This window comes from Pelmatolapia mariae, linkage group LG23 (assembly GCF_036321145.2).
Source record: "Pelmatolapia mariae isolate MD_Pm_ZW linkage group LG23, Pm_UMD_F_2, whole genome shotgun sequence".
NCBI classification, from domain to species: Eukaryota; Metazoa; Chordata; class Actinopteri; order Cichliformes; family Cichlidae; genus Pelmatolapia; species Pelmatolapia mariae.
This window is the reverse complement of record NC_086246.1, coordinates 18,091,574-18,119,553: the sequence shown is the minus strand read 5'-3', so window position 1 is coordinate 18,119,553 and position 27,980 is coordinate 18,091,574. Positions and strand designations below refer to the sequence as shown.

Below are 27,980 nucleotides of genomic sequence, written 5' to 3'. Positions count from 1 at the left end.
ACACCTGTCTCGTGACGAGCGCTCATGTTCTCCTGTGTGGCGTGAAACTGGAGCACGCAGCCCGGAACCCGCCGCCCCTCCGCTGGGCTGGACCGGAGCAGCCAGCCCTCTGGACCGATGTCCTGGCCGAAATGTCCCGGCACATCTACATACGGAACAAGATTGGCGAGGGCATCCAAGCGCCCATCTTTCAGGTAGGTCAGGTGTCTTCAAGGCTGCTAGTTACTGTTGCGACCAAATGACGGGGAGAACTGGGCTGGTCAGGAGGCTACATTTTAATTTAAAAGTGAAGAAAAAGTCTTTTAAATTTAATTAAAATAAAAATGTAACCAGAATAATTCAGTAGCTCAGTCCACTACAAGCGTTAGGTAGCTTTGTTTTAAAAAGGAAAACAAACCCACCGCTGTAATACATTATGAATGCAGGCTTTAAAATACCTAACTGTACCGTTTTAGTATTTAAATATCGATGAGACTATTGACACAACTCTTTATTTTTATTTTAGCTTTGTGTTTTGCAATGCACATCTTCCCACCTTTATACTCTCTAGGTGACAGTATAGTTTAGATATTAAGAACAATAAATGAACGGTGTCTCGGGGAATAACAGATCAGTGATGTTTTACTTACGTAAAAGTTTTATTTTTTGAGTGGACTTTAGTTATACTTAATAACCGACATTATTTGGAAATCTTGCTTTCAAAATGGTTTTATTGACTTACTGATTCACCTCAACTTAATTATTTTGAGCCTTTACACATGCTTTCTTCCTTGCCCATGCTTTTCTACTTAATGACTTTCTTCCTTGTTTATTTATGAATCAAAGCATTACAGAACAGATAGAAAAGACATAGTCATATCAGTGTGTCAGCATTTCAGTGGCTTCAGTTTAAGGTGGATTCCACTTGATGTTTAAAAGTCACGCTTTTCATACAGTTTTTTGCAATTTCAGCTCACAGAAATGCCTTACTTGCCTTGCATCTATAAAGAACATAAGACTGGCCCAAGCTTTCTAACAGTGCATCTATTTTAGTAGTAGATATAAAGGGAAGGAAGTGCATCAGTCCCCTGCTATCAGCCCCCTGCTAGATAGCTGATAATTAATTTTTCTCCAGTTTGATCGATCTTTACTGTGTGTAATAATAGCGGGTCAGTTCTTGGCTTTGGGCTCTTAGCTTGAAAGTGAGAGGCAGAAGAGGGATGGTGACCCAGATTAATGGCCCTGTTTTATAAATTCAGGGAAGTAGGCTCTGACTTTTTAATGGTGACATTGTCATTAACTCTGGAGATTTGAACAGAAATGGGGCAAATCACTGGCAGATAATTAATTTACCTCCCTGGAGATGAACTCTGCTGGTATATTTGGATTTTTTGGAGGAGAGCAAGAAAGAAAGTCACGAGTGAGGTAAGGAGAAAAGTAAGTTGGCAAGTGCAGCGTATAATGCAGAAACATATAATAGAAGTTAGCTTGTGTTGCATGTCAGATGGCTTGTAAGGTTGACCTTATCTAATCTTGGAAAGAGCATCAGCTGCTGTGTGAAGCACATGTGCCCGAATGTCACTTTGCATCATGTATTAGTCTCATGTGGCATTTCAGCAAGCGATCCAAATATAATGGATGTGCACAAGAAAACGTAAGAGTTGACACTGTAGCTGCTGGTTAAGAGTTCATTTTTTTTCCGTCAGGTGAACCGAGGGACTTATTCCAGGAGGAGTCGCCTCAAGAGGTCTGACGGCAGCACCACCTCCACCAGCTTCATCCTCAGACAGGTACTGCAGGGAACAGATGCTCTGAATGGTTGTAAAATTGTGGTTTGACGTGGATATTTCTGTGCATTTATACCAAATAATGGAAATTGGATAGAAACAACAACAAAAAAAAACCACATATAGTTTAGCATAGCATTAATTGCTCCATGTATCAAATTTTTTCCTAAATGAGATCCTTGTTAAGATATTTGCTTACCCTGTGTTGTAAATGGGCTACATCATACATGGTGTTTTTTTACTGAACAGGATCTTCATACCTCAAAAAAACAGCTATTCATGATTTTTACTCTGCTGAGTTTCTGATTGATGATCACACATTTACGACATACACTGCTTTTGACTGCAGGGGGTGGTAAAGTGCAGGTAGTAGAAGGTGGCAGTGCACCAATAACATATTTAGATGCAGTTATACAACCTCTTTTCCTTCAATATAAAGTACTTAACAATATTATTAGGCCACCTGATATTAAAACAAGACAACACCAGTATTTTAAAAGTAAAAAAATGTGTTCAAAACTAACAATTATATCATTATTTATTAGGCAAATACCAAATTGAATTCACATTTTCATACCCAAATCCGAGCTGGCACTCTGGACTACTCTGAGAATACAGAAATTAATAAAGCATAACAATCAAGCACTAAAATGAATTGCAAATAAATAACTATAATTTTACATCTTAATCAAAAAATATCAATGTGCTTTACTATTTTGTTCTGTTTTTTTTTGTTAAGCAGTACGGTACATTTGAAAATTTATAAATAACAATAATAATCAGATTTTAGCATCAAATTTCTAATTTCTATTCAAGAGCTTGGATCAACCATTACAGAGACATAAAAAAATGATGTTGCTAATTACCAATAGTGTTAATTTAGGGCAGCTGTGGCATAAACCCTACATCAGGCAGTGTCTAATGCTGCATAAAATGCAAAATATGAACATTTACAACATATCTGAATATGGTGTCATTTAGTTATTCCTTAAAACAATCAATCACTTCTGGTGCTTTACTGGAAACATAAGGGACAGTAGATTTTACTGTTTTATTATTGTGTAGTGTTGGTTGGTATGTTGAAAATTTTGTCTAATGATATCTTTAAAATTATTGGCTTTATAGACAACAGAGCGAAATTATTATTATTATTGTTATTATTAATCTATTTTTTGCATAAGCAGGGATTTATATAGGATTACAATGGCCCATTCCTCTGTCATTTATACATAAAAAATAGATCAAATATAACAACCAAAAAAACCAAATAGTGTAGCATTCTTAGTCTCTATTAGCAAATATTGTGTTGTTGGCACAGGGCTGTGGAGTCGGGCCTCAGCAGGCTGGCTGTTCTGCTTTTAGGTTAAATGTAATGGTAGTTTTTGCTCCCACTGTTTTTACTCAGCATATGGCTCATTAGTGTTAATGTTTAATTAATGTTCCCATAGCTAAGTTGGCTTTTAAAAGTGGACTTACATTTAGACTTATATTTCCAAAATTTGGGGCAGAAATTATTCTGCATTGAGGAAAAATACGTGTTAGTCTTGAGTAAGATGTTGCCTCTTCTTCACCGAACAAACCAGTTTCAATATTTAAAATGGAAAAAAGTGCATAAAGCAGACACAGCTCGTCTGTTTTTATCAAAAGTTATTTTTGGAGCATCTCTGCTCTCTTTTCTTCATCCTCCATCTGTCTTTACTGTTCTTGAATGTGGCACAGAGCCCATCTCAGCTCTCAGCAGACTGTTATTCATGGTGTTACCCAGCATGCTATACTCAGCGGTGTAATTTTTTTTTCTTTTATAAATGTGCCATTTCTAGTGTTAGAAATAGTTATTCTGTACTATTTTTTTTATGTTGACGAAAGTTTATTTAATGTATATGAGTCATATGGTTGTGAGTAAGGCGGTCTGCTTAAAATACACTCGTCAAGCTTCTAGTTGCCAGTAATGTAGTGCATTCAAACCCCAGTGCACATTTTGTTGGTTCACTGGTATATTAATATTGGAAAAATGAATTTTATGTTAAGTTTAGAGCAGCATCTGGGTACAGGGTATGTTAAATGCGCTTGATTATGGTAAAAATGATCAGTACTAAAGTACACAGCTATTTCTTTTAGTTATCATTAACATTTCAGCCATTGCTGAAAATTATAAACAATTTATATTTGTTAGTCTGTGTTCAAAGAGCTAAATCTAGGGGCTAAATGCTAAGAGCTAAATGTACTTTTCTCGTTGACCAAAGGCCATCTTTTGTCGTCTTGGCTCAAGTGAGCTAAACATTAATTTAATTTGAGCCTTTAGGTAGGCGCAGAAGCAAACCATTGTAAGGCATGAGCCAAAAAAAGTGTGAAACTGATTATTATTAGATTATTGTGCTGACAAGTTATAGTATATTTTTCAATTTGTTTAAACAAAATGTGAAGCTGAAATGATTAGCCAATTGAATTTGCTTTTTTCTCTGTTTTGTGACTTAAAACAGAATTTCTTTGAATTTGGAACTGTTCATGTGATTTTATTTTAAAAAAGGTAAACAACACCTTCTCACCACAATTGGATTTGACCATCCAACGAATAAGCTGATATTTTTTTTACTTTTAGACAAGATTTCCCTAATTTTTGTGTAGTGATTTCTTGACTCATTTACGCTCTACCCGACTGCTCAGAACATACAAACATGTGGTACCAAATCGGGAAGCTGCAGAGTGCCCTCTGGTAGACAACCTATGCAATATCAACCCTCATAACATGGTTGAAGGGTGTTTCTCCCGTCTTTCTTCCCATTTTTAATATTTTCATTTGTGGTTTCATTTTTTATTTAAAAATGATGATACCAGTCAATTGTCAAATAGCTAATATCTGCCAATTATATTGGTCCGGCTCAAGTATTTTCTTAATTGATTGGTTAACTTAAAGAATTTCCAAGAGTTTTCTAAAGCATGTGTCCACTAGGGCTGCCACAAACGATTATTTTGATAGTCGGCTAGTCACTGATTATTTTGGGATCTTACAAAGCTTCAAACGACGCGTCGACTATTAAATTAGTCGTCGACAATTTAATAGTCGACATAATCGTGACTAGTCGACTAATCGTAGCAGCCCTAGTGTCCACCCATTGTTTTTAGTTTTCAGTAGCTAAATAATCTGGTATCATAGACAAAAGAGATTATCAGCAAATATTCACCCACGAAATATTCATTTTTAAGTATTAGTTGTTTCAGTTTAGTTGGAGCAGACCTTTTCAGCAGCAGCTATTTTTGGCTTAGCACAGGCTTTACTGATCACATTAATTACGCCTGTGTACATAAATAGAACCGATTCTCTGCCAGTCTCATCAGTAACAGCTGTGTTTTTGCATCATTTCAAATGAAAAGCGTTTGTATTGAGCTGCCATGAAAATGGTTCCTTTTTAGTAATAACATATTATTTAAGCATTAACTGCTAACTGTGTGGAGAGGACTTTGAAACCACATTTAGGCCTTAATGCCAGGAAATGATTTATAAATATAAAAGTTACATTAACATTTAAAGAGATAAGGAGATAAGGTGTGTTTGGACTGTGATACCCTAAAAAATAGAAAGTGCTATGTCTTAAGTAATTATTTTAAGTATTTGTTAACAAAAGATTGGCTCAGGTTCAATCCAAACCATGCAGTACCTGACTTTTATTTTATTTTAGTGGTATTAGTGGTGTAGATGTGTCACAACCACATTAATTCTCAAAAGAAAATGAACTTCCATGAATTTAAATCTATGTTTCTAATAATGCTCCTGTTATTTTAGCTACATTTAATATGTTTTTTTGTCTTTCTCTGGAGAATAAATAAGCAGAGTGAGAAAGAGAGGTAGCAAGGAAATGGAGGGTGCTGATCCCCCATCCCCCTCCCCCGATCCCTGATACCTCCCCGCGCTAACAAAAAAAAAAAAAAAAAAAATCAAGGAGAGCGCTCATCCAAGATGAGTGGACAGCCAGTCAGCCAATCAGCTTCTTGCACATTGGCTCTGTCATCAGGCTTGGATATTGAGGAAGGATCCACTGCTCTGCTGCTGCCGCCGCTGCTGCCTCTGCTGCTCTCGCTGTTGTATATGTGTGTGTGTGTGCAAGGAAGCCTGATGAAATGAAATGCCAGGATTGGGCTACCTCCAGGGAGAGCCTCTCCATCCTATAACGTGAGCCAGCCAGCAGCACTCTGGGATCGGGGAGAAGCTGCATCCATCAAGCGACGGGCCTCCGGAGGACCAGGCGTGATCCAACGGGAGGGGAGATTTTTTTTAAAATCATTCTTCTCTGCTGTGGAGAGAAGGGATTGTTGTCACCCCCCACATCCATCCTTTTTTTTTTTTTATCTGGGGCCCCCTCCTTCCTCGTCCGCCTACACTCTTTTTGTTTTTTACCCCCTCGTTCTTCTAGAGGCGCTCACTGGAATATCAAACCTCCATGTATGACAATTTGTACCTGCATGGATTTGAAGACTCGGAGGCGGTGAGTGTTTGGATGGGTGTGTGTGAGTCTGCTTTTGTGCTCTCACGCTGTGTGTTTTTTGATGGAAGTAGCTCACTGCACACACACGCATATATACACACATATGAGGCCTTCGATGGGTAAGCCAGCGGTACAGTGTAGCGTGATCGTGGGTTATGCTTGACTGGGAGGGGGTTGGGTGGGTGGGTGTTAGGCAGATGGCTTCTGATGTGTGACATTCACACTGTTGTGTGTGTGTGTGTGTGTGTGTGTGTGTTTTGCTTTATCTGCATGTGTAGTTGTGTATGTGATGACAATCTGCCTATAAGGCTGTAAGATTGGACGTCAGTAAACCATTGGATCCAGAAGGAGCCATTTAGTGCTCATCACACTCATGAGGTGAACCAAGCCCAGATTCAAAGATGCTAATCACTCGTTTCTCCACTCTGATAGATCCTCATTCCCACATTTGACTTTCTCAAAAATTGTCGAGCTGAGTGTTTTCTTTTTTGTTTTGTTTTGTTTTTTTAAAAAAAAATCTGATCGTGCCACTGTGTGCTGTAAGGGCTCTGACGAGGCTTGGCGAAACATGCATCGTGATGTCATGAAGTGGATTCTGATGCTGATGAGTCACATGCTGAAGCTACTCCATTGGATAATAGCTCAAGTGCTACAGTGCACCCTCAAATCTTCCGCACAGATACATGAGATTGAGTTGAGCGGTGATGCAAAAATCAAATCGGGGGGGGGGGAGACGTTTTTATATAAAATTGTTGGACTTGTGAAAACCAGATTATGAGACACATGGTCAAGATTAAAAACTGCAGAGACTAATGTGTTATGACTTTTAATCTAACATTTAGACATCGTGCCCAATGAACTGCATCCTTATAATGCAACTCTGTCATTATTTGCTCCTTTCTTTCTGACTTGATACCCTGAAACTGAAGCTCAGACCTCCTGTTCTAAATTAGCACTTCGCCTCCAAGTTGAAACTGAGATAACCCAAATTATATCATTATAACATCAGCAGGGTTATTTTCCCCCAGACCTGACAAAACTCCCTTTAGAGCCACAGATAACACCACGTAACAACTCTCACAGGCTGAGGGCGAATAAACTGTACAGATGGACTATGTGTTTGATACAGCTGAAAAACAGCCAGCAGGAACATAGTGATGTGTTTGTTCCTCTGTAATCTTTTTGTTCTTGGAAATCCTACAAAAACACCCAGTTAGTCTGGGATGGGATGCTTACATTTCAAATGAGCAGCGTGCTGAAGTCAGGCCTTGCCACTGCTGGCTTGTAAAAAAACAGCAAAAAAACCAAAACAGAAAGTGCTTAGCTGTGATGACTAAATTGATTGATCTTCTTGGGAGTAATGGTCTTCCTTAATTGAATCATCATTAGTGGCTGATTGTTTAGATTAAAACAGCAGAAGGAAGCACTTGATCCAGTCGTGTTTGAGCAAAAAATGTTGCACTGAAGGAATTCCTACTGGGTGGCTGGATGAACTGCTGCAAGCCTAGCATGTTTTTGAGGCTCTAAGTGAAAGAAAAAATCCTGACAGGTTGCAAGAAAATGGACCACTGATATCCTGTATCAGATGTAAGGGATACGCAAGCAGGTGCCAAAATTTGTATGCTAATAAGAAATTTCAGCATAGCCGGTATAAAAATGTTCAAATATCATCCAACAAAGTGACAAAAGCTCCTTTTCTCTGTCAGCAAACTACCTAATTAAGTGCTTGAAGAAGATGACGACTTCTTATGCGCTGGCGATTGACATGCTAACATTAGCTGCAGGTCCTTTGGCGAATTTGGCTTTTAACCTATCAAATATTCTCCACTTATCAGCTTTTAGATATATTATTATTTTGTGTTTAACCAGGTGTTTCCGACAGGTTAGATGCATTGCCCTGACCAGCTTTGCATTTTGCACTACAAATGCTGCTGAGAGCATAGAGTCTGCATCGAGTTTTGTTACAACACCTGCTTTCAGCTCCGCACTGCCACCATTACCATGCATTTGTTCTTCAACACATCTCATGAGTCACGTCGCGTGGCCTCGCGCTGATTCTTCTTCTCTAACTCAGATCTGCTCTGTAGGTGTATAGGGGAAAAAAGTCAGGACAGTATAGTATTGCAGTAGTTGCACAGACACCACATATTGATATTTTAATAAATACATTAAAATGTACTGACAATACCATTAACTAGAGATCTCTCATCCACCATTGTCCTGAGATAACATTAGCCAAGCAAACTGAAATTAGATTGGCTCAACCGAAAAAAACCACCATCCAACAGTGGACACATTTAGCTTAACAAAGCTACCTTCTAATTTGGAGCAAGCCAACGGCTCAGTCACACGAGTAAAAACATGACAGCAACTGCTTTACATCTAAAATAATAATAGATGGCTGTCTGATTGTATTAAATTTTGCTTTACATATAGTAGAAGGAGGGTAGAAGAGAACTTTACTGCTGGTTACCAGCTGGTTGTATATCTTAAATGTAAATTTCTGTATATGTAGAGAGCAACAAATATGTAATAAAAAAAAATGGTTTATGACAGTGAATTACACTGCATTATCAGAAACCGATTACATGTAATCGCCAGCTTGATCCCAATCAATTGCAGACTGTCTGTCTTATTAAGCGAGGTTTTCGTCACAGTGTTGTTATGTTTGGCATTTGGCATTTTATTGGCCCAAAACAACAAAAGAAAATCTGAAGTGAGATAACTTTATCTTATTGGACAAAACAGGTATTAACATAGTTTAACTTTAAGGACATAATTTGGAGCTGGTATTGGAGTAACATCGTACCGTGGGGTGCTTGGGGATTCCCACCTTTAGTGCTGTGGTTACTGGGTAGTTTTGACCCAACCCTCCTGATTAGAGGTCTTCAGTTTACACAGTGTGCTTGGTCTGTAAAACAAGTCATGGTCAGATACTTGCATATGTTCGTCTTATAAAAGCAAACAAGATATTACTGTTTTAACTGCACCAAGTAAGCGAGCAGAATAGACAGTCATGTTTGTTAAAAATAACTAACAATTTTTTAAAAACAGTTTTTAGAAAGCTTTTTTTTGTGGTCACATGACGTTTTCATTGAGAACTTTACAACAAGACCTGCACATTAATTTAAAAGCAAAAGGAAACTAATGCAAATTTTTTTCCCCAGTGGTCACTCTGTTTAGTGTTTTTTTTTTTCATTTTTACTCATTAGTTTATATTTCATTTTCTTATTTTGATATTCTTTGGTTTTAATAGTCCATAGTAGGTTTATTTTTTCTGTAGGGAAAGGTGTTCTACCAGAAAACCCAAAATGTTGCCATGTGCATAAATGTCTGTGGTTATGTTTGAAGTATTTTCTGTAGCTATGTAGACTGTAGTTTGACTAATACAGTTTCATGATTGTATGGGATGATTGTTTCAGATGAGTAAAAAATAACTAGAAGACAGCTCTCACTCTCTGAGAACAGAGAATCATCTTCATCAATTAAATGTATGTAGTCATGCAAACTGCTGACAGCACAAGAATAGAAATCCACTTTGTCTGAGATGCTCCTGGCAGCCTACTCTTTTTTTCATAAATATATATATCTCGTTGATTTTACCTGTTCTGCATTCACTGTGCCAAGCCACCACTCAGTATTTGGCACTGTGATTGTAAGCTGATGCGCATCGAACTCCAAAACTTCAGCAAGTGATCCCATAAACAATTTATCTTTATGGTGCTTAGCAGCTCAGATGCTTTCAGATAAAGCTAAAGCACATCCTTGTTTTGAAACGTGTCCTCTATCACCATGTGACTGAATGAACCTCAGAGCCTTTGTGCTTTTTTTTTGTCTTTTCAGAGAGAAAATTCAGGTCATTTGGGTGCATCTGTCCACACTGTTCTAACTTTTTCTTTAAAGTCCTTGATATTGATAGTGTTTCGCTATGCAGAGATTTTTTATTTTTTATTTTAGAGGCCTTGAGTGTAGTTTTCATTTTCTTTAATAACCCTATCAGGAACAGAGTGCTAATATTAGTTTGGATTAGCCATAACTTGATAACAAATTTAAAGCACTGTGACTATTTCCTGTTCTTATTGGGCAGCAACTCTTGCTCTAGAATAATTTTGCCGTCCTTAAAGACAACACACTCCGAACATACACCCATCAGGCATAACTTTATGACCGCCTGCCTAATATTGTGTTAGTCTCCTTTTTGCCACCAAAACAGGTGTGCTGTGGTATCTGACACCAAGATGTTAGCAACAGATCCTTTAAGTTCTGTAAGTTGGTTCCTTCTTCCCATAGTGCATCCTGGTGCCAGATATTCCCCAGGTAAGCGACTTGGTCCTCCACATGATGTAAAAGAAAATGTGACTCACTAGACCAGTCTACCTTCTTCCAGTGCTCCATGGTCCAGGTCTGATACAGGCATGCCCATTGTTGGCACTTTCAGCAGTGGACAGGAGTCAGCATGGGCATCCTGACTGGTCTGCAGCTATGCAGCTCCATATGCAACAAACTGTGATGCACTGTGTATTCTGACACCTTTCTGTCAGAACCAGCATTAAATTTTTTTGCAGTTTGATTTACAGCAACTTGTCTGTCTGATCACATGGGCCAGCCCTCTGTACCCAATCATCAGTGACTCTTGGCCACCACTGTTCCTTCCTTGGTCCATTTTTGATAGATACTGACCACTGCAGACTGGGAACACCCCACAAAAGCTGGAGTTTTGAAGATGCTCTGACTCAGTTGTCTAGCCATCACAATTTGTCCCTTGTCAAACTTGCTCATATCCTCATGCTTGAACATTTTTTCTGACTCAAACTCATCAACTTTGAGAACAAAATGTTCACTTGCTCCCTGATATATCCCACTAACAGGTGACCTGTCAGTGGCCATAATGTTATGCCTGATTGGTGCACTTATCAAAAGATGTATCCAGTCTGTATAGTTTCAGTAATCTCTGTGATTTCTATTCGTAGGGATCAGCTGATTCATACACTAGCAGACCATCAGACTCAGATGTCTCTCTCGAGGAGGAGCGGGAGGTGCAGGCTCAGGTCCAGAGCCAGAGCCCAAGCCAGAGTCAAGGACCGGGACAGAGCCGTCAGGAGAGGGAACAGCAGGCTGCCGTTCAACTGGAAAGAGCAAAGGTAGAGAGGCTGTGACAATGTTCACGCTAGTTTATCTTTATTATGGATTTTTTCCCAGATCAATAAAAAGTCCTCAAGTCCGTTAGAGTAAGAAGTTTTTAATCATTTTAAATATACTTTTCTGATCCTCACTGAGGTTGTGTTTCCGTCCTTCAGAGTAAACCTGTGGCATTTGCTGTAAGGACCAATGTCAGCTATTGTGGCGCACTGGATGAAGATGTTCCAGTGCCAGCCACAGCCATCTCCTTTGACGCCAAGGACTTCCTGCACATAAAAGAGGTTAATGAGTACTTTGTATTAAAACATCATAACTACGGCATATATGTGATGGTACAAAATTCAGTTTGATCTGATTCCTTTTCATGTTTGCATCTTCAGAAGTTCAACAATGACTGGTGGATCGGTCGGTTAGTGAAAGAGGGTTGCGAGATCGGTTTCATTCCCAGCCCTCTGAAGCTGGAAAACATTCGACTCCAGCAGGAGCAAAAGAGAGGACGAGTCCAAGGGTAAGTAGCACAAAACCACAGTCGTCGTCTCATTGTTTTTCTCACGTAAATCAAACCTTACTTGATCACACAAACGTTAACGTAAGCACAAAAACCTGGCATCTAATGTGTTGAGTAACAATAAGACAAAGATCATTTAAAGTCAACTTTGCACCAAAATTGTAGCATTTTTGATCGTAAGAAGCAAACATTATTCAGATAAACCAGAATTTGGTAGATTTTGTAGCTTCCACTGAGCGCACTACTTCTACGTGTTCTACTTGCCACATTTTTTTAAAGCAAAGTATTTAAAATCTCATGAATCTAACTAGATGACATTTTATTTAAATGCATATATTGCTAGGAATCAGAATGAGGTAGCATGGAAATGGATGTCGTCAGTAATTTTAGATCATCTTTGGACAAATCATGGTTATAAACAGAATTGCCCAAACAAACAAACAAACAAAAAAGACAAATTAAACTGAGAGTTTTACAGTACAGTACATTTTGGTAATAATTTAATTAACTTTTCCTGTGTGAGGTTTCGTTGTTTTTCTTTGCTTGACAGTGAACTTGCTGTCTTTGTGTTTAGGATTGTGTTAATGGGACACAACAAGACATTTAAGCAATTCAGCTTTTATATGGAACTACTGTGGACACGTTTTCAATTTTATCAACATAACTTTTGTTCAGCTAATGAGATAATCAAATTGCTCAAGAAAATACTGTAATTAGTTGGGGGTGTAGAAAGGGAAGGGGTGCCGTGGGAATTTTGACTTGTCTTAGCGATGGAAATGGTGATTGATTGCGATCCAAAATGCCGGTTTATATTAACAACCTGAATTGATTCCTTTATCAGCTTCACACCTTTGAATATTTTGATGCAATACTCTTGACACAGCCCCTGAGACTGCTTTTTAACCAGTACAGAAGTTAAAATAATTTCATCCTATATAAAAGCATGTAACTTCTCCATAAAAGCCTTGCCATCTGTTTGACTGTGTTGGTGTCTCACTGTGATTTTTAAAAAAAAAAAAAAATTGATTTACTCTTTAAAGTTTCCTTTGACTCTTTCGTGACCCATGCCCATTTACTCCGTCCTCTCCACTTGTGTCGACTGTACCAGTCCAGCGGTTTCAATAGCTGTAATTAGCACACCTATCAGCCTTCGAGTTTCCTTGTGTGTGTATAATGTGTCTTGAATGTTCTGTCATCCAGAGTTTGTACAATAACTCACAGGCAGTTCCCCGAGCCTTGCTGCTGAGTTTAATACTAATCCTACTCGACTGGAATGCTGAAGCTTCACTTAACAGCGTGGCTTCTGTGGCTTTTTGTCATCGAACCTCACAGACAGGGAGAGACATTCGAACCCCCGTTAAACAGGACTACTCTGTGTAACTGAAAAATAGGACCACTATGTTAGAGATTTTTTGACTTACAGAGATCCTGGACAGTAAAGCATCTTGAAAAGAGATACATTTTTATTCATATATTTTTGTAGTATTTGTTTTGTTTATGTCGTTTACTTCACGGATTTATTATTATTGTTGAGTAAAATCACTTGTAATTTGAAGCCATTTTTTACTGCTTTACATATTAGTTAAAATCATAGGTCTACTTTTATATTATTTATACTTATTTTATGTTACATTATAGAATTCCACAAGAACTTGCTATGTAATAAAATAAAAAAAAATGCTCAAAGTAAATCCACATATATATATATACCAGTAAATTACAGGTCTTTTCTTCTTGTAACAAATAGCATATATTGTTTATACGAATCAGACAGTGATTTTTTTTTTTGTCCATGTTGTTTTCCTAAACTGTCAGATAATGCACAGCAAGCAAAAAACTGAAAATCTGATAAAATACAGATGTTTTTGATTTAACGATTAACTAACAAGGGGGACTCATGCATTAACAGAGCACACATACACTAGGCTTGCCACGTATTAACCATGTAACACCTCTAAGTTTTGAGTGCACTTTATTAGGTACACCTTGTTAGGTGGAGCCCAGGACGGGCTCCTTTTGCCTTCAGAACTGCCTCAATTATTCTTGGCTTAGGATAACTGCTGGAAACATTCCTCATAGATTTTGTTCTATATTGACATGACAACATCACACAGTCGCTGCAGATTTGTCAGCTGCACATCCGTGATGGGAGTTCCATCACCTCTCCAAGGGGATTGGGATCTGGTGACTGTGGAGGGCATTTGAGTACAATGAACTCATTGTTATGTTAAAGAAGCCAGTTTGAGCTTTGTGACATGATGTCTTATCCTGCTGGAAGCAGCCATCAGAAGATGGGTATACTGTCGTCATAAAGGGGTGGACATGGTCAGTAGCAATACTTAGGCAGGCTGTGGTATTTACATAATGATCACTTGGTACAAAAGGAAACACATTGTGCCAGGAAAATATCCCCCAATCCATTACACAACCACAACGCCAAGTTCTAACCAAATGCCAAACCAGAAATCATCAGAGCAGGCAACATTTTTCAAACCGTCTATTGTCCAATTTTGATGAATTGTAGTTTCCTATTCTTACCTGACAGGAGTAGTGTCTGGTATGGTTTGGGTGCTGTAGTCCTCCTGTTTCAAATTTTGCCATGTTCATTCAGAGATGCTCTTCTGCAGACCTTGGTTGTAATGAGTGGTTGTTTGAGTTACTGTTGTTCCTTATCATTTCTGAGCAGTCTAGCCATTCTCCCCTGACCTCTGGCATTTTCACCAAGAAAGAAGGTGCTTACTGGCCCTTTGAACGTGAACAGTCACATTTAAAATAACTTAAATCACCTTTCTTGCCTAGTCTAATCCTCGCTTTTAACTTCAGCAGGTTGTCTTGACCATGTCTAAATATATCCATATGCTGCCATATAATTGGCTGATTAGACATTTGTGGTAAAGAGTGTTTGAAAAGGTGTGCCTAATAAAGTGTCTGCTGAGTGTATAATAGCTGAATAACAATGAGCCTCATACTCTTTTAAAAATGGACATCTGTAACAAAAAGCCAACCTAAGGTGAATTCCCAAGTTTCATGAAAATTCTTTTAGTTCTACAAGAAGATGCAACTTTCACTCAGTTTCTGTTTAAATGATTCACTGTATATTTAAAAAAAAAGAAAAAAAAAGAAAGTAACTTGAAAAAATTCTTGAATTAATAATTGTTAATCTTGTGATTAGTTTTGCCATACTTAAGATGATGTAAATATTTGAGGAAGATGTGAAGTTTTATGGGGAAAAATTCAGCAGTGGACCTAAGTGATGACAGAAGGGGGAAATTCCAACAAAGCCCAAAAAAGACAACAAGAAAACCAAACTTGGGCAACAAGCAGACACGAGAGGAGACTCAGGAGAAGTAGGTAAAAAGATATGCGAACTAAATGCACACCAGGGAGAAGGACAACAAGAGATGAACTCAATCAGAGAGTAATAAGGGCGGGAAAAGAACAAAAGCAGGAAGTATAAACGCAGTCACATAAATTCCAAAATAAAACTGGAATCAACTATGCTAAACACAAAGAGTAAAGCCAAACAGACAATCAGGAAGACACAGGAAGGAACACAAAGAGAAAATGAAAATACTTACAGTAGAAACTATTAGAAAAATTTAAAATACGGGAAACTACAGAGACTTGTGTTACGGTGTTCCGATGTTTAAGGTGGTTTAGCTGACCAATATTAAATTAATTAAATGTTCATTATTATTAGTTTTAGTTTTTATTTCAGTCTTAGCATACTATAGATTTTTTTTAATTTTTTTTAGGTTTCAGTCCTTTTCTGAATTAATACTGTGTTTTTTTTTCTGTCTTTCTTTTTCCCATTGTCTTTTCCAGTAAGTCTGGAGGGAACTCTTCTTCCAGTGTGGAGGATGAGGTTTCTGCCTCTATCCGACCACTCATATCCTCAGCAGGTGAGAACATCGGACAGGGGGAGAGGGCTTTTAATAGCCAGCTGCCAGCTTAGAGCCAAGCTTCTCGGCCACAACAACATAGAGAAAATAAGACTCTAAAACCTTCCCATGTCTCTGCGTAGAGCATAAGTTCAGAGTTGTTGGTACATTTTCCCATGATCCTCCTCTTCCTCCAGTTGAGGACTGCAGGCGCTCTGAGACTGGGGCTTACCACAGTGTGAACCCAACGACCAGACTATGACCCCCCCTCTGAACTGCACTCATGTGACTTTGTGAATATAACCTTAGGACAATAGAACTGCTTTTTTTTTTTTCTATTTTTCATATTATAGTTATCCTTGATAGGTTTCATTTGTTATGGCTTATAATGGAAAGTTGTATATGTGAAGCATGTTGGAGTGTTTCTGAAATATTCTGGTGACTCCTCCTGTGGCAGCAGCTACTGACATCACTGTCGCTGTCTTCTCTTTCCTCCTACAGGAAAGCAGAAACAGAAAGTGGTAAGTTGGTGACGGTAAAACACACTCATATACTATTCACTCAATTCTTGTTGTTGTGACAGGAACGGGTAGCATTTAGAGGAAGTTACAGTAACATAGCGTACAATACTTCAGATCTACTGAAATATCCAACCACAAGTTATAATGATTCCTGTGACGCCAAAGTGCCATCACTGCGCAACATAATACATTATGATAGGTACTTTACAATAAAAAAAACTGTCTCTGCTGTGTGGGTTAAATATGAAGCCACATGTGGTTACCTAGTCTTACTGTTGCATAAAGGAGAGAAAAATGGGGAAAATGGTTGACCTGGCTATACTAACACCCCCCCCCCCCAAAAAAAAGAAACATTAACATCTTATGTCTAAGTTTATTATATTCACACTCTTCAGTTTGTAAGGGAATATGACATAGATCAGTACATATATAACAAGCATGAGAATTTATGCATCAGGCCATTTTTGCAGAAATATGTTGACTGAGTGCCAAAAAACCCAATCAAACCAAAGGCCAAGGAGTTCAAAACCAAGTAATCTAATCTAATTGAATCTAATCTAATCTTGTAAATTATATAAAAGTTGGGATCCCAAAACACTTACCTGAAGCATTTCTCATTATGAACATTGTTTACTGTCAGCTTATATACTTAGAGAGAGACAGTGTAATAGATCATTATAAATTGAATTAATATCTGAATTTTGTAGGCAACTGCACATGCTATTTGGAAATTCAACCACCCCTGAATGCTTAATGTGAATCAGTCTCATCCATTTACATAATTTTAAGTTGTGCAGTTGAAAGACCTTGGTTTGATTCCAGAGAAAGTTAAGCAGTGACGTTAAAAGACTATGCCATGTCACCAAAAGTATTATTAATATTTACTTTGTCCTAAACTTCAATGTTTTTATTCACCACAAAATATACCGCAATCTGATATTGTTATTACCTTGTAATGCACAGTTTTTGTTTAATAAAATGTGGCTTTTAACTGTGTGAACGATCTACACATGAAACGTGTTGGCTTACATAACTAAATGATACCAAGTGTTTGCTGTTTTGAGTTGTACTGTGTCGTGGTGGTACCTTTATTGTGAAATTGGGTTCAACTGTAGTTTTGTGAGTGTTTGGGCAAAATCTGTGTACAGTGGTCGTTTATGTAGCAAATGATAAACACCGGTGCATTAACCACATTTTGTAAGCTAACATGTTAAATTAACGTTTTTTTGAGGTAATGTGTTAGATTTTTTTGTAAAGTTGAGTAAAGTTGGGACAATCTAAAAGTATTCGTAATATTCTTATTTTGTTCTTTTTTTCTTAAATTGTGACAAATTAACTTACCATTTGCTACATGCCCTGACATGGCAGTAAACCAGCTTCCCATTTACAACGTGTGGTTGTGTGTTGAGCTGACTCTGCAGTCCAGAAACCCGTTTCTAGGCAGACGTTTCGCCTCGTCACTGTAATGAAAGCATAGGTATAATAATGACGGCTTAGCTTTATTTAGTGTTGCAGTAACTCATGATAGTGAACCAGCATCAGCAAAAGCAGGTCCTGCCCTTAATGCAGCCATCATTATCACACCTGTGCTTCTCCTGCTGTGGCGGAGCCACGGCGTCTGCTATGAAAAAGGTTTATCGCAGCTGTCTGCTTTGCTTTTTCGTCAGTCTGTTGTCTCTTGTGGTTTTATTTTTGTCAGCCTGAGTGTACCGCTGCTTCTTTGTGTTAACAGACGGAGCACATCCCCCCGTATGATGTGGTTCCCTCCATGAGGCCTGTAGTTCTGGTGGGACCCTCACTCAAGGGCTACGAGGTAAGCTGCCTGCCTCTACAGCCGAATGAACAATCGGACGTTCTCACATTAAAAAAAAAAAAAACATGAATAATCTGAATTTAATTACAAATAGGACAAGAAATGAGATGACTCCTGTACATTTTTCACTGAGTCCCCCAAAATAGCCTTCTGTTGGCACTGTTAATTATGAACGTGTCATCGCCCACGTAACATCCAGATTGCAGCCAGACTAGCGAGGAGACGAAGAGGTCAGATAAGAATATGTTGAGTAATTGGCAGATTTTTGCTTGTTGCTTCCAATACTGCTGATAATTGTGGCTTGTAGAAAAGCAGAATACTAGAACTGCTTTGAGGTACATCTGCAGTGCCAGGTATGGGACTGCGAATACTCCTCAATGATCACCAGCTTGTAGCTAGCTGTGTCCGTCATGCCTGTTTAGTGCTGGGAAGTCTAGACTGTTCTCAACTGTGAGCTGTGAGAGCCAGTCAAAACCTTTCAAAGTAAAACCTAAAAGCTAGGAGTGTCTTAATGCTGACTTGTGGAAAGGTTGTTATTCAACAATGTTTTTTATGTTAAACAATTAAAAATGCTTTCACTGTTATGTAAAATTTTTAAAATGTAAACGTCTTGGTGCTCTAAAGTATATTTGTACAGACAAATTATGGTTAGTTATTACAGTGGTGCAGGGTGCATGCCTTTTACCATGTTTCCTGTTTTAAAATACCAATTATAACAACAAATATCATAGGTAAATGAAAAGAAAAAACTTTATACATAAACAGCAGTACATTTCCTTGATTTATGCTGCATTTGGTCACATGGTAACTATCTAAGCTGATGATGTCATTTCCATATTGCTTGCTCAGATGGGGCATCCGACATCATTATGTTTTTTTAGCAGCAGTAAAGTGCCATCTGTCTTGTTGTCCTGGATTTGCCTGATGGATGGTGGCTTATTCATACTGAGGATCACAAAGCACACAAAGCCATATTCCGAGATTAAGTCCCTGACCAATTTTTCATTTTTGCTTCGCAGGTAACAGACATGATGCAGAAAGCACTATTTGACTTCCTCAAGCACAGATTTGATGGCAGGTAAAGACAAATTAAATGCACACTTCTTAGGAAGAACTATAGAACTATTTTAATTCTAACATAGTCTTTATTCACTCCCAATAAATGGTAAGTAAAATATAAAGTTACTTCCAAGAAGAAAAAAAATATGGAGAGTAATTCTTATTGGTCCTTTTTCTTCTCTGTGCAGTCTTCAAAATCGAGTCAGTGCCCTGGTTAAAAAAATTATGTCTTTTTTATTACAGGATAACTATCACACGAGTCACAGCAGATATATCGCTGGCCAAAAGGTCTGTTCTTAACAACCCCAGTAAGAGGGCCATCATAGAAAGATCCAACACTCGCTCCAGTTTAGGTGAGTTTCACGTATATGTTGACTGAGCTATAGTCTGAAACTGTGAAGTTTAATTGTAAGTAGTGAGAATCATGCAAATGTCTAATGTCTGTCTTTGTCCCCTTAGCTGAGGTGCAAAGTGAAATTGAAAGGATCTTCGAGTTGGCCCGCTCCCTGCAGCTGGTGGTTCTGGATGCCGACACCATCAACCACCCTGCCCAGCTTCTCAAGACCTCCCTGGCCCCCATCATCGTCCATGTTAAAGTCTCCTCGCCAAAGGTACTCGGATCATAGGCAGACCTTCAAAGAGGAAGATTTTTGTCGCACTAAGAAACATTTTTACTCTCTCTGATGGGTTTATTATCAATCAGGCCATGGGTTACAAGGTTATCAAGTCAAGGCTGGACAAAACAGGAAATTAAGCATATATGATCTTCACAGTGACTGTCCAACAGAGTCATTCAGTTGGAGACAAACACCGAGAACAAAGGTAATGGTCTCTCTGTTAGGCTCATGTTGTTTATCCATGGGTGTTACAGCTCATCACAAGCACAGTGTTACCTCAAAACTAGCACGAAGTCCTGTACTTTTAAAGCCTCTGATGAACACACGTGTGTGTGTGTTGGGGGGATATAAATCTGCACTTTGGCACTTTTGCATGGGAGAGTATGTCTTCTTCACCTCCTCCCTCAGCACTGGGACTACAACAGTAACCACTTTGATCAACTGTCTGTCTTTAGGATTAAGTTTAATCAGACTGAGAATCTGCTGTTTACTGTTTGCACGTGTTTACATGACATCTTCCTAGCATGCTTTTCTACTGTTGACCAGTAAAACTGACCAGTGTACAGACAAACCAGGAAGAAGCAGCAATATTAGGCGTATAGCATCACTGCATTACTGAGGTCATGAGTCCTCCAGCATGTTTGGACAGTTAGTTTATTTCAACCAATAATTGTTACTTGTTTTCATCACATTTTGGTCATAAAATTTCTGGCTTAATGGTGATCATAAATAAATATTTTCAGGCTAAATTTGACACAGTTTAACCCCATTGGGTATAATATTTATTTGTAGATGTAAACATTATTAAAAATCCCAAATTCTCAGAAGAAGGTGCAGATGATATGAGCAGACAGTTCACCCAAAACTGAGATACTTTTGGTTTCTTTGTGTGCGTTTCCGCTCTTTCATCCAGGTTCTGCAGAGGCTAGTCAAGTCCAGAGGGAAGTCCCAGAGCAAACACCTGAACGTCCAGCTCGTGGCAGCAGACAAACTAGCCCAGTGTCCACCGGTAAGTCAACTTTCTCCTCCTGCGCTGGCTTGTGTGGCTCGTTGTTCTCGTACTTTTACAGTTTCTGTATTTAAAAAGTTGCCCATAAACTTGTGCACTCCCAAACAAATGCATCTTAAGGTCAAACGAGAGTCAGGGAGATTTTTATGTCTTGGAGAACAAAAACTGGAAGCATTTGTATTTATTGAAGCCGTTGATATGATGTTTATTATCATTAGTCCTTGTGCTAATGTACATTTATAGCTGAGCCTCACATACAGTGTCAGAGTGGACATAATCTATTCCACGTGTCCTCTGCTGCTAACAGGAAATGTTTGACATCATCCTGGATGAAAACCAGCTGGAGGACGCCTGTGAGCATCTCGCCGAGTATCTCGAGGCATACTGGAAAGCGACCCACACCTCGATGGCGACGCCCCTGAACCCCCTGCTGGGACGCAACCTGGGCCCCACCACACTCACGCCCTACCCCACCAGCATCTCTGGACTGCAGGTACACATCCACCTGTACCAAAATTATTTTCTTTGACCTTGATGGGTGTGGTTCAGATATTAAAAGTAAAAAGAGTAAACCCAGCCTATTGCAAATCATTTTTACTCATTCTCCTCTTCATTCATGTTATTTAAAAAGAGTTATACCTTCCGAATTTGCAGCATTTGTTTTTTGAAATAAATTGTTGTTTCTAGTCACAACAGTTGGAGTTGTGGCATTTTGTTCTCTGGGAAATAACAGTTTGTCCATTAAATCTACACCAGAGTGTTGGCACTGTAGCATCCTGCATAATCCAGTTGTTTTATTATCAGCTTAAAGAGAAAGATCCCTGATTTAATGTGTCAACAAAGAAACCATTGATGCTTCCCTCTGATAACCTTGCAGATATGGAGTGAGCTGTTCTTAGTGTGTCTTCAGTGAAGAACCATGAAATGTTAAATATTTTCAGTGGTGCCAGAGCCTAAATTTCTGTCACGCTCAAAAAAAAAACATACAGAAGACTCTGCGTCAATGCAAAAGTCGTGTACACATTTAATCCATGTATGTTGACTCAGTGTGGACAGTAAGGGACAAGGATGAGCATGTTTATCAAAATGCAAAACTTGTCTAAGTATTTTTACATTATACTTACTGTCATTGTCGCTGTGATCTTTCTTCTTCTCCCTGCGTCATCTGCAACTCAGCACAGTCCCACACATCAGAGAAAGTTAAACCTACACAAGTGTGTTGTTACATTAATACATTTGGTCAAACTTTTTTGCTTTGCCATGTGTTTGCATGTTATTACTGTCGTCTGTTTGCCTAACCGCGCAAATCCGACAGTGCATGTTTGATTCGACCTAAATTCTATCTCTGGCTCCTCCTCTTTTTGAACAGATTTTCACGATGTCCATGCTAAGCAAGTCATAATCCTATTTGCTGCAGGCAGTGAAATCTACACCCACTGATAACTCCCCATTGGAAATTGAAAGCAAACACGTGTGCATTTGTGTGGATAGTGTGTCATTAGGTCTCTTCCTTTCCTCCTGAGCCTTATCTCTGTCCTTGGTATGTTCGTGTGATTAGCAGAGCCAAAGAATGCGACAGAGCAACCACACAGGAGACCACTCAACCCCAAATGAACGTCGCAACCTGATGACATCAGATGAAAACTACCACAACGAGCGGGCACATAAGGGACGCAACCGCATGTCCTCTGGCTCCCAGCATAGCCGAGAGCAGCAGGACGCCTACCAGGACTACCAGGATCCCTATCAGGATGCATACAAGCCACATCGCAATCGCAGTTCACCGGGCAGCTATAGCCATGACTCCCGGCACCGGCTCTGAAAACACTCCTCTCGCCACAGTGGCCCACACGGCCCAAAATTCCACCCAAAATAAACGCTGCAATAGAGCCAAGATGGTCCCAAATTGTACCTTTTTTCCCTCCCTTTCTTTTTGATCTACTTGGCTATTTTTCCTCTTTCAAAGTAAAAAAGAATCACATTCAGGTATTTTCTTTTTAATTGAGCTGTCAGGGCAAACCCCCATCAGTCAACAGTGTGAGTAGTGAGGAGGTTCAGGCCAACATTAACAAAACTTATAAAATTTCTTTAAGTTTCTGGGACCTTTTTGGGATTTTACTAACATAATGCTCAGCAGATGTGCAACACAGTGCTTGTTGCCGGTGTCAACAGTCTAATTATGGATAGTAGTCAGATGGTGATGATGTACTGTATGGGCTTCTGAGTGCCTGAAGCGTCACACCAGGTCAGATGGAAGCCCTCTGCACACAAACTGCTGAAAGGCTGCTGCCCCCTATCCTGGGCCATGTATAAATCCTCTCTTCATTTAGCTTATTGCATGCTTGTAGTTGATCAACCTCCGCATCCACTTCACTGATATTTTACCCTGGATTCTCCCATGATGAGGTGTAGATATGGAGGTCCAATTTTCACCTCGTTGTGGATAGGCGCTCGGTGGTGGGTTTGTGGGTTGGTTATGCAGATGATATCTGGCTGCTAGTTTTGAAAACTGGTGCTTCACATTCCCAAACTATTTTGCTATTTGAAAGTCACTTTGAGCAAGGCCAGCTTTTGTGTAGCATAGCTTCAGGATTTTATTTGGGTGAAGACCCTGACCGTCATAAGCAGAACAGACTCTGATGGTGCTGGGATCAGACCTCTGTTACACTGTAGAGGAAGGCAATACTGCTGCTGTTCTAAACAGCTAGCACTTAGAGAGTTAGACAAGGCAATAGCCGAGACTGTGTGATATTGTAGTGGATTACAATAGCAAAATTCTACTTGAGATGCAGTTGATACTGTTGAAATATGGACTGGCATTAAAACCAATGCAGGAGGAGCCTCTTTAGCTGGCTGGGATGTTCTGTCTTGACATTTTCGCCCCTGCCAGCGTCCTGTTTTTCTTCTGTTTGTTTGCTTGTTTGATGTGAAGTTCCATCTGCTGCTGAAGCTACAGGTTATTTTGCATTTGTTAGCAGTAAAATCACAGTTACGTAGAGGTAAAACACTCATACGGATGTCGGTTAGCATTAAGTCAAGTCACTGGTTAATCTCTGTCAAAGTTCCTTTTGTTGGCTTTAAGGGGTTGAAATGTTATAAATGTTACACGGCAGGATTGGTTGCACCATGTTCGTTCCCTGTGTAGCTGGCATGTTTTCCTGACTGCAGAGCATGTTCCCTCCAAAGGTAAAAAAAAAAAAAAGCCCACTGTAATCAAGTTGGTGTTTGTACAAGTATGAGGCACGTTTCTCCAAAAATAGAAAAAAAAGAAAAGAAAATGTCCCAAACTGCAGACGACTGATATCTCTGGATCCTTGAGGTTAATCGCTCATTCAGTACACTGAAATGACACAAGCAAATATTTTGATAATTTAGAAAATGTTAAAGTGGACTGCATGGTATAAAAGTGAAGCCATCTCACTGATAAGTTTCTGTTAGACCAGAAATATGTTATATATTAGAAAGTGCACTGAAACAACCGACACAGGCTGAGCCCTCACAAAAAAGGGCAGTTTGCCCACATGGTGCTTTGTATGGAGCATGAGAGCTGCTGTGTTTGCTCATGATGATCTTAAGTTTTGTTAACAGAATTTGCTGTACATATCCCATTCTTTTAAGAGATAGTATTATCTTGTGATTCTGACTTAATCATCTTACTATTTCCAGATAATAAATGGTACCATTGGACCAACTTTAAGGTTTTCTATTAAAAGAAAGTACTTTCAAAGGTATATTAGGTAACATTCAAGTGTCCTATTATAGTTTAAGCAAATAAGAGAAAGTCATGAAGATAAAGTAAGGAATCACGTTGCGTGTTATCAGAAGATAATAAGATGAGTAAGTCGTCATGTTGACAAGAAAAACTGCTGGAACATTCTTTATTATCTTGGAAATTTGTGCTCTTTCGATAAAAACTATTGTAAATTTGACAGTTTTTTGGCTTCCATATTTCTCCAGGACCAAAAACACAAAGAACAACCTAAATGCCTGTTTTTGCAGTGTACCTCACAACTTCCTGTATGTGATATGATACGTGCAGGAAGTAAGTGACACGGCTACATCACAAGGATTCAAATGTTTTCTTTCATTGTATGGAGGACCAAACGTGCCATGTAATTAAATACTAAATTTAAACCATGTTTACTGAGAAATGAATTAAAGCATTAAATATAAAGTATTTATTCCCCCAAGAAAATCAATCAATCAATTAATAACACTGAAAAACTGAGTAATAACAATCTACTGTAATAACACAGTGCAGTTACTTTTAACTAGTTTGCTTTAAAAATCTATTAATTTTTTTAATAAGCTTAGTTTGGTCCCAATCATGGCAAAATCTGAGCTTGGCACACCTGGAGAAATGTGATTTTTAGGAAAATTACCATATGTACAGTAAGAATTAGAATGTGTGTCAAAAGAGTTTTCATTGGCATGTTAAACAAATACATCTAATCTAAATGTTATTTCCCTTATGACAAAAACGATGTACAGTACTGACTGCTGCAGCACCAAATTAGATTGGTGCCTTAAAAATAGCAAATTACTATTATTGTTTTGTCCGAGATCTATACAGGGTGTTCTCATAAACGTTTAATAGGAAGTGGGAGCTGTTTTTAGGCTGATTTTTATTGTATTACTTTTTTTTTCTTTTTTTTTTAGTTAAACATGTTCAATTACGAATAAGTACAATTTGTTCACAAGATTTTGCAAATTTGATTCTGGTATGGTGTTCTTATAAATTACATCAGATGGTGATGTAGCTACAGCACAAATAATGATAAGCATGCTGCAGCCACTAGGTGGCAGCATGAGCAGGCCTAATAAAGTCTGTGTTGAAGCTGTAAAAGAAAATTAGCACTGAAAATCTTTGGTTGCTTGTGAGGTGCAGAGTTGTCCAACACAGGACATTAGCTTTACTAAATGTTGACGATATGCACTTCAGCCGGTCAGGAGGAACTTCTTCAAACTGTAGCATCTTTATTCTTTATTTGAATATTCAAAATCTAGACATGAACCATGACCCATACAAGAGATATTTAACAGTCCCCAACAGTTCTACAGCCTGAAACAGTTTTGAGGTGTTGGGAGGCCTGATTAGATCATTTGGTTTTTTTTTTTTTTTTTAGAAAAGGAGGCTGACGTGACATAATTTGACTTTCCCTGATTTTAAGCAGCTCTTATAAATGGATTTAAATGTAAAAGAAGGTGCAGTGGATCACTTTGCATAGATCTGGATAAAAGTGCAGAAATGAATAATTTATGAAACAAATTGAATAGCACAAATGAGTAAGCAAAAACTACAGTGGTTATTGAGCAGCTGTTCCTACAATGTGAATCTGGGATAAAGGCACAGATTATTTGTTTGCCTTTGTTTCCTGGTTATTTCCATGTTATCCAAATGGGAAAAGAGTGCATAAAACTACTGTTTACAAGCAGCTTATCTGTCTCATTGTGCCCCATAGCATAAAATCCATTGGTTGATTGAACAGCGAGACATTTACCATTCAAAATCAAACCAACCAATGCTGAGCTGGGCTGCATGAGACAATCAGAAGGGATTTCCTGACCAGCGTCCCACCATTGCTCTCTTTATGAAGAGAAATGTAAGAATGAAATAATGCCACTTTCACTCACAGATCTCCAGACCTGCTTTTCTTTGTTCCTTCTGACTCTGTGTCAGCAAAAGTTTCTCTACAAACAAAATTAATCTTTGATTGATTTTTTTTTTCTCTGACTAAATCTCCAGGTGACCACAAAACACAGGACGTGTAGAGATTTTCTTTGGTATAATATAAAACACAAAAAAGAGCGAGAAAGTAAAAGAATAAACATTTATTCCAGTAGAAAAATAATACATGAATATTTGCTGTCAATTATTTTTATAAGAGATAAATGTACATAATGTCTTTGAGATGCGATTTGCTGTATACATGTGCTGAAATAAGACGAAGTCAACCCGTGTGGGACAACAGCAAGGTCCAGTATACAAAGTTTCAGTAATGTGCAATACAAGACGGCATGCTGTTTTAAAATGAGGAACTTCATGTACTGTACTATGCAACCGCAAACTGTGTACATCGCTTCATGCTGTGGCTTCTCCAAACACCCTTTTCCAAGCAGCTTCATCTGGACTTTTAGCGGATTTTTGTGTTTCTCTCTGTTTTTTTTCTGTGGAAGAAGAAAATCTAAGCGGCTAATGCGGTATTGCATGCATAATAAACCACTCTAATTTATAAAAAGGAGTTCAAGAAAAATACATGGAACTGGAGGTGACTGTGTTTCAGCCAGAGCTTCAAGTGACTTAAAAATATTTCTTTTTCAAAATAAAAGAGTCGTTCTAAAGTCGTGTGTTTTAAATTCTTTAAGCAATGTTTCACACAAAAGATAAAAAAAAAAAAAAAAACCCAAACATTATTTGTCATCCTGCTAGAAGTAGCAATCAGAAAATGAGTACACTGTAGTCCTGAAGGGATGGATGTGGTCAGCAACAGTACCCAGGTAGGTTGCAGCATTCAAATGAAGCTCAGTTGGTATCAAGGAGCCCAAAGTGTTGAAATTGTTTCACACCATTATACCAACAACGGTATGATACATTTTAGTCCATATTCGCAGTTGATCCACACTTTCATGTCGTTTACACCTAATTCTGACCCTACCATCTGAATATCACTGCAAACATCAGGACCAGTCAACATTTTTCCACTTTTTCCACTGTGTGAATAGGTGAATGAGCCATGTTGTATAAATTGCTACGAGTGCTCAAGTACAGTAGAAAAAAAACCAGTCCATTTACCTGAGCTGGATTGACTAGGTAATCTCTCATGAAAAAAGAACTGAAAAACTGCAGATGAATTAAACTACATGCGAAAAGGTAATAGCACTTAAAAAAAAACCCAACCTTACAGGTATTGAAATTTTACAAAACATAGTTTTCGCAAATGTTAAGTAAATAGTTACAATGCTAATATTTTCCCGCTATGTCTGTTTCACATTTTCATCACCTAATTATAACATCTAATCTTGCCTCTGGTATTTTACAAAGAGAGAAAATTAATATAGAGTAGTGTTGAGTTTGGCTTACTGAGTTTATTCAGCCTCTACGGAAAATTAATCTCACACCATGATGTGTAGTTATACTACACTGAACAAAAATATAAATGCAACACCTTTGTTTTTGCTCCCATTT

The 27,980-nt window shown here is 38.4% G+C and overlaps 1 protein-coding gene across 3 annotated transcripts; it reads left to right on the top strand.

Annotated features, from left to right (window-relative positions):
• On the top strand, positions 1–27,119 carry LOC134621363 (voltage-dependent L-type calcium channel subunit beta-4-like). 3 transcript variants are annotated; one of them, XM_063467829.1, is made up of 14 exons: positions 1–194; positions 1,686–1,769; positions 11,218–11,388; positions 11,545–11,667; positions 11,767–11,894; positions 15,720–15,796; positions 16,277–16,296; positions 18,029–18,109; positions 19,129–19,187; positions 19,412–19,521; positions 19,628–19,779; positions 20,699–20,794; positions 21,102–21,287; positions 22,353–27,119. In XM_063467829.1, exons 1-14 carry the CDS (start codon positions 132–134, stop codon positions 22,614–22,616), a joined length of 1,614 nt encoding a protein of 537 aa, XP_063323899.1. In that variant the 5' UTR covers positions 1–131; the 3' UTR covers positions 22,617–27,119. The 3 variants fall into 3 exon arrangements, with proteins under 3 accessions (XP_063323899.1, XP_063323900.1, XP_063323901.1); XM_063467830.2 differs by lacking the exon at positions 15,720–15,796 and having other exon boundaries at positions 67–194; positions 16,278–16,296; XM_063467831.1 differs by lacking the exons at positions 1–194; positions 1,686–1,769 and adding an exon at positions 5,799–6,247.
• The last annotated feature ends 861 nt before the right edge of the window (positions 27,120–27,980 follow it).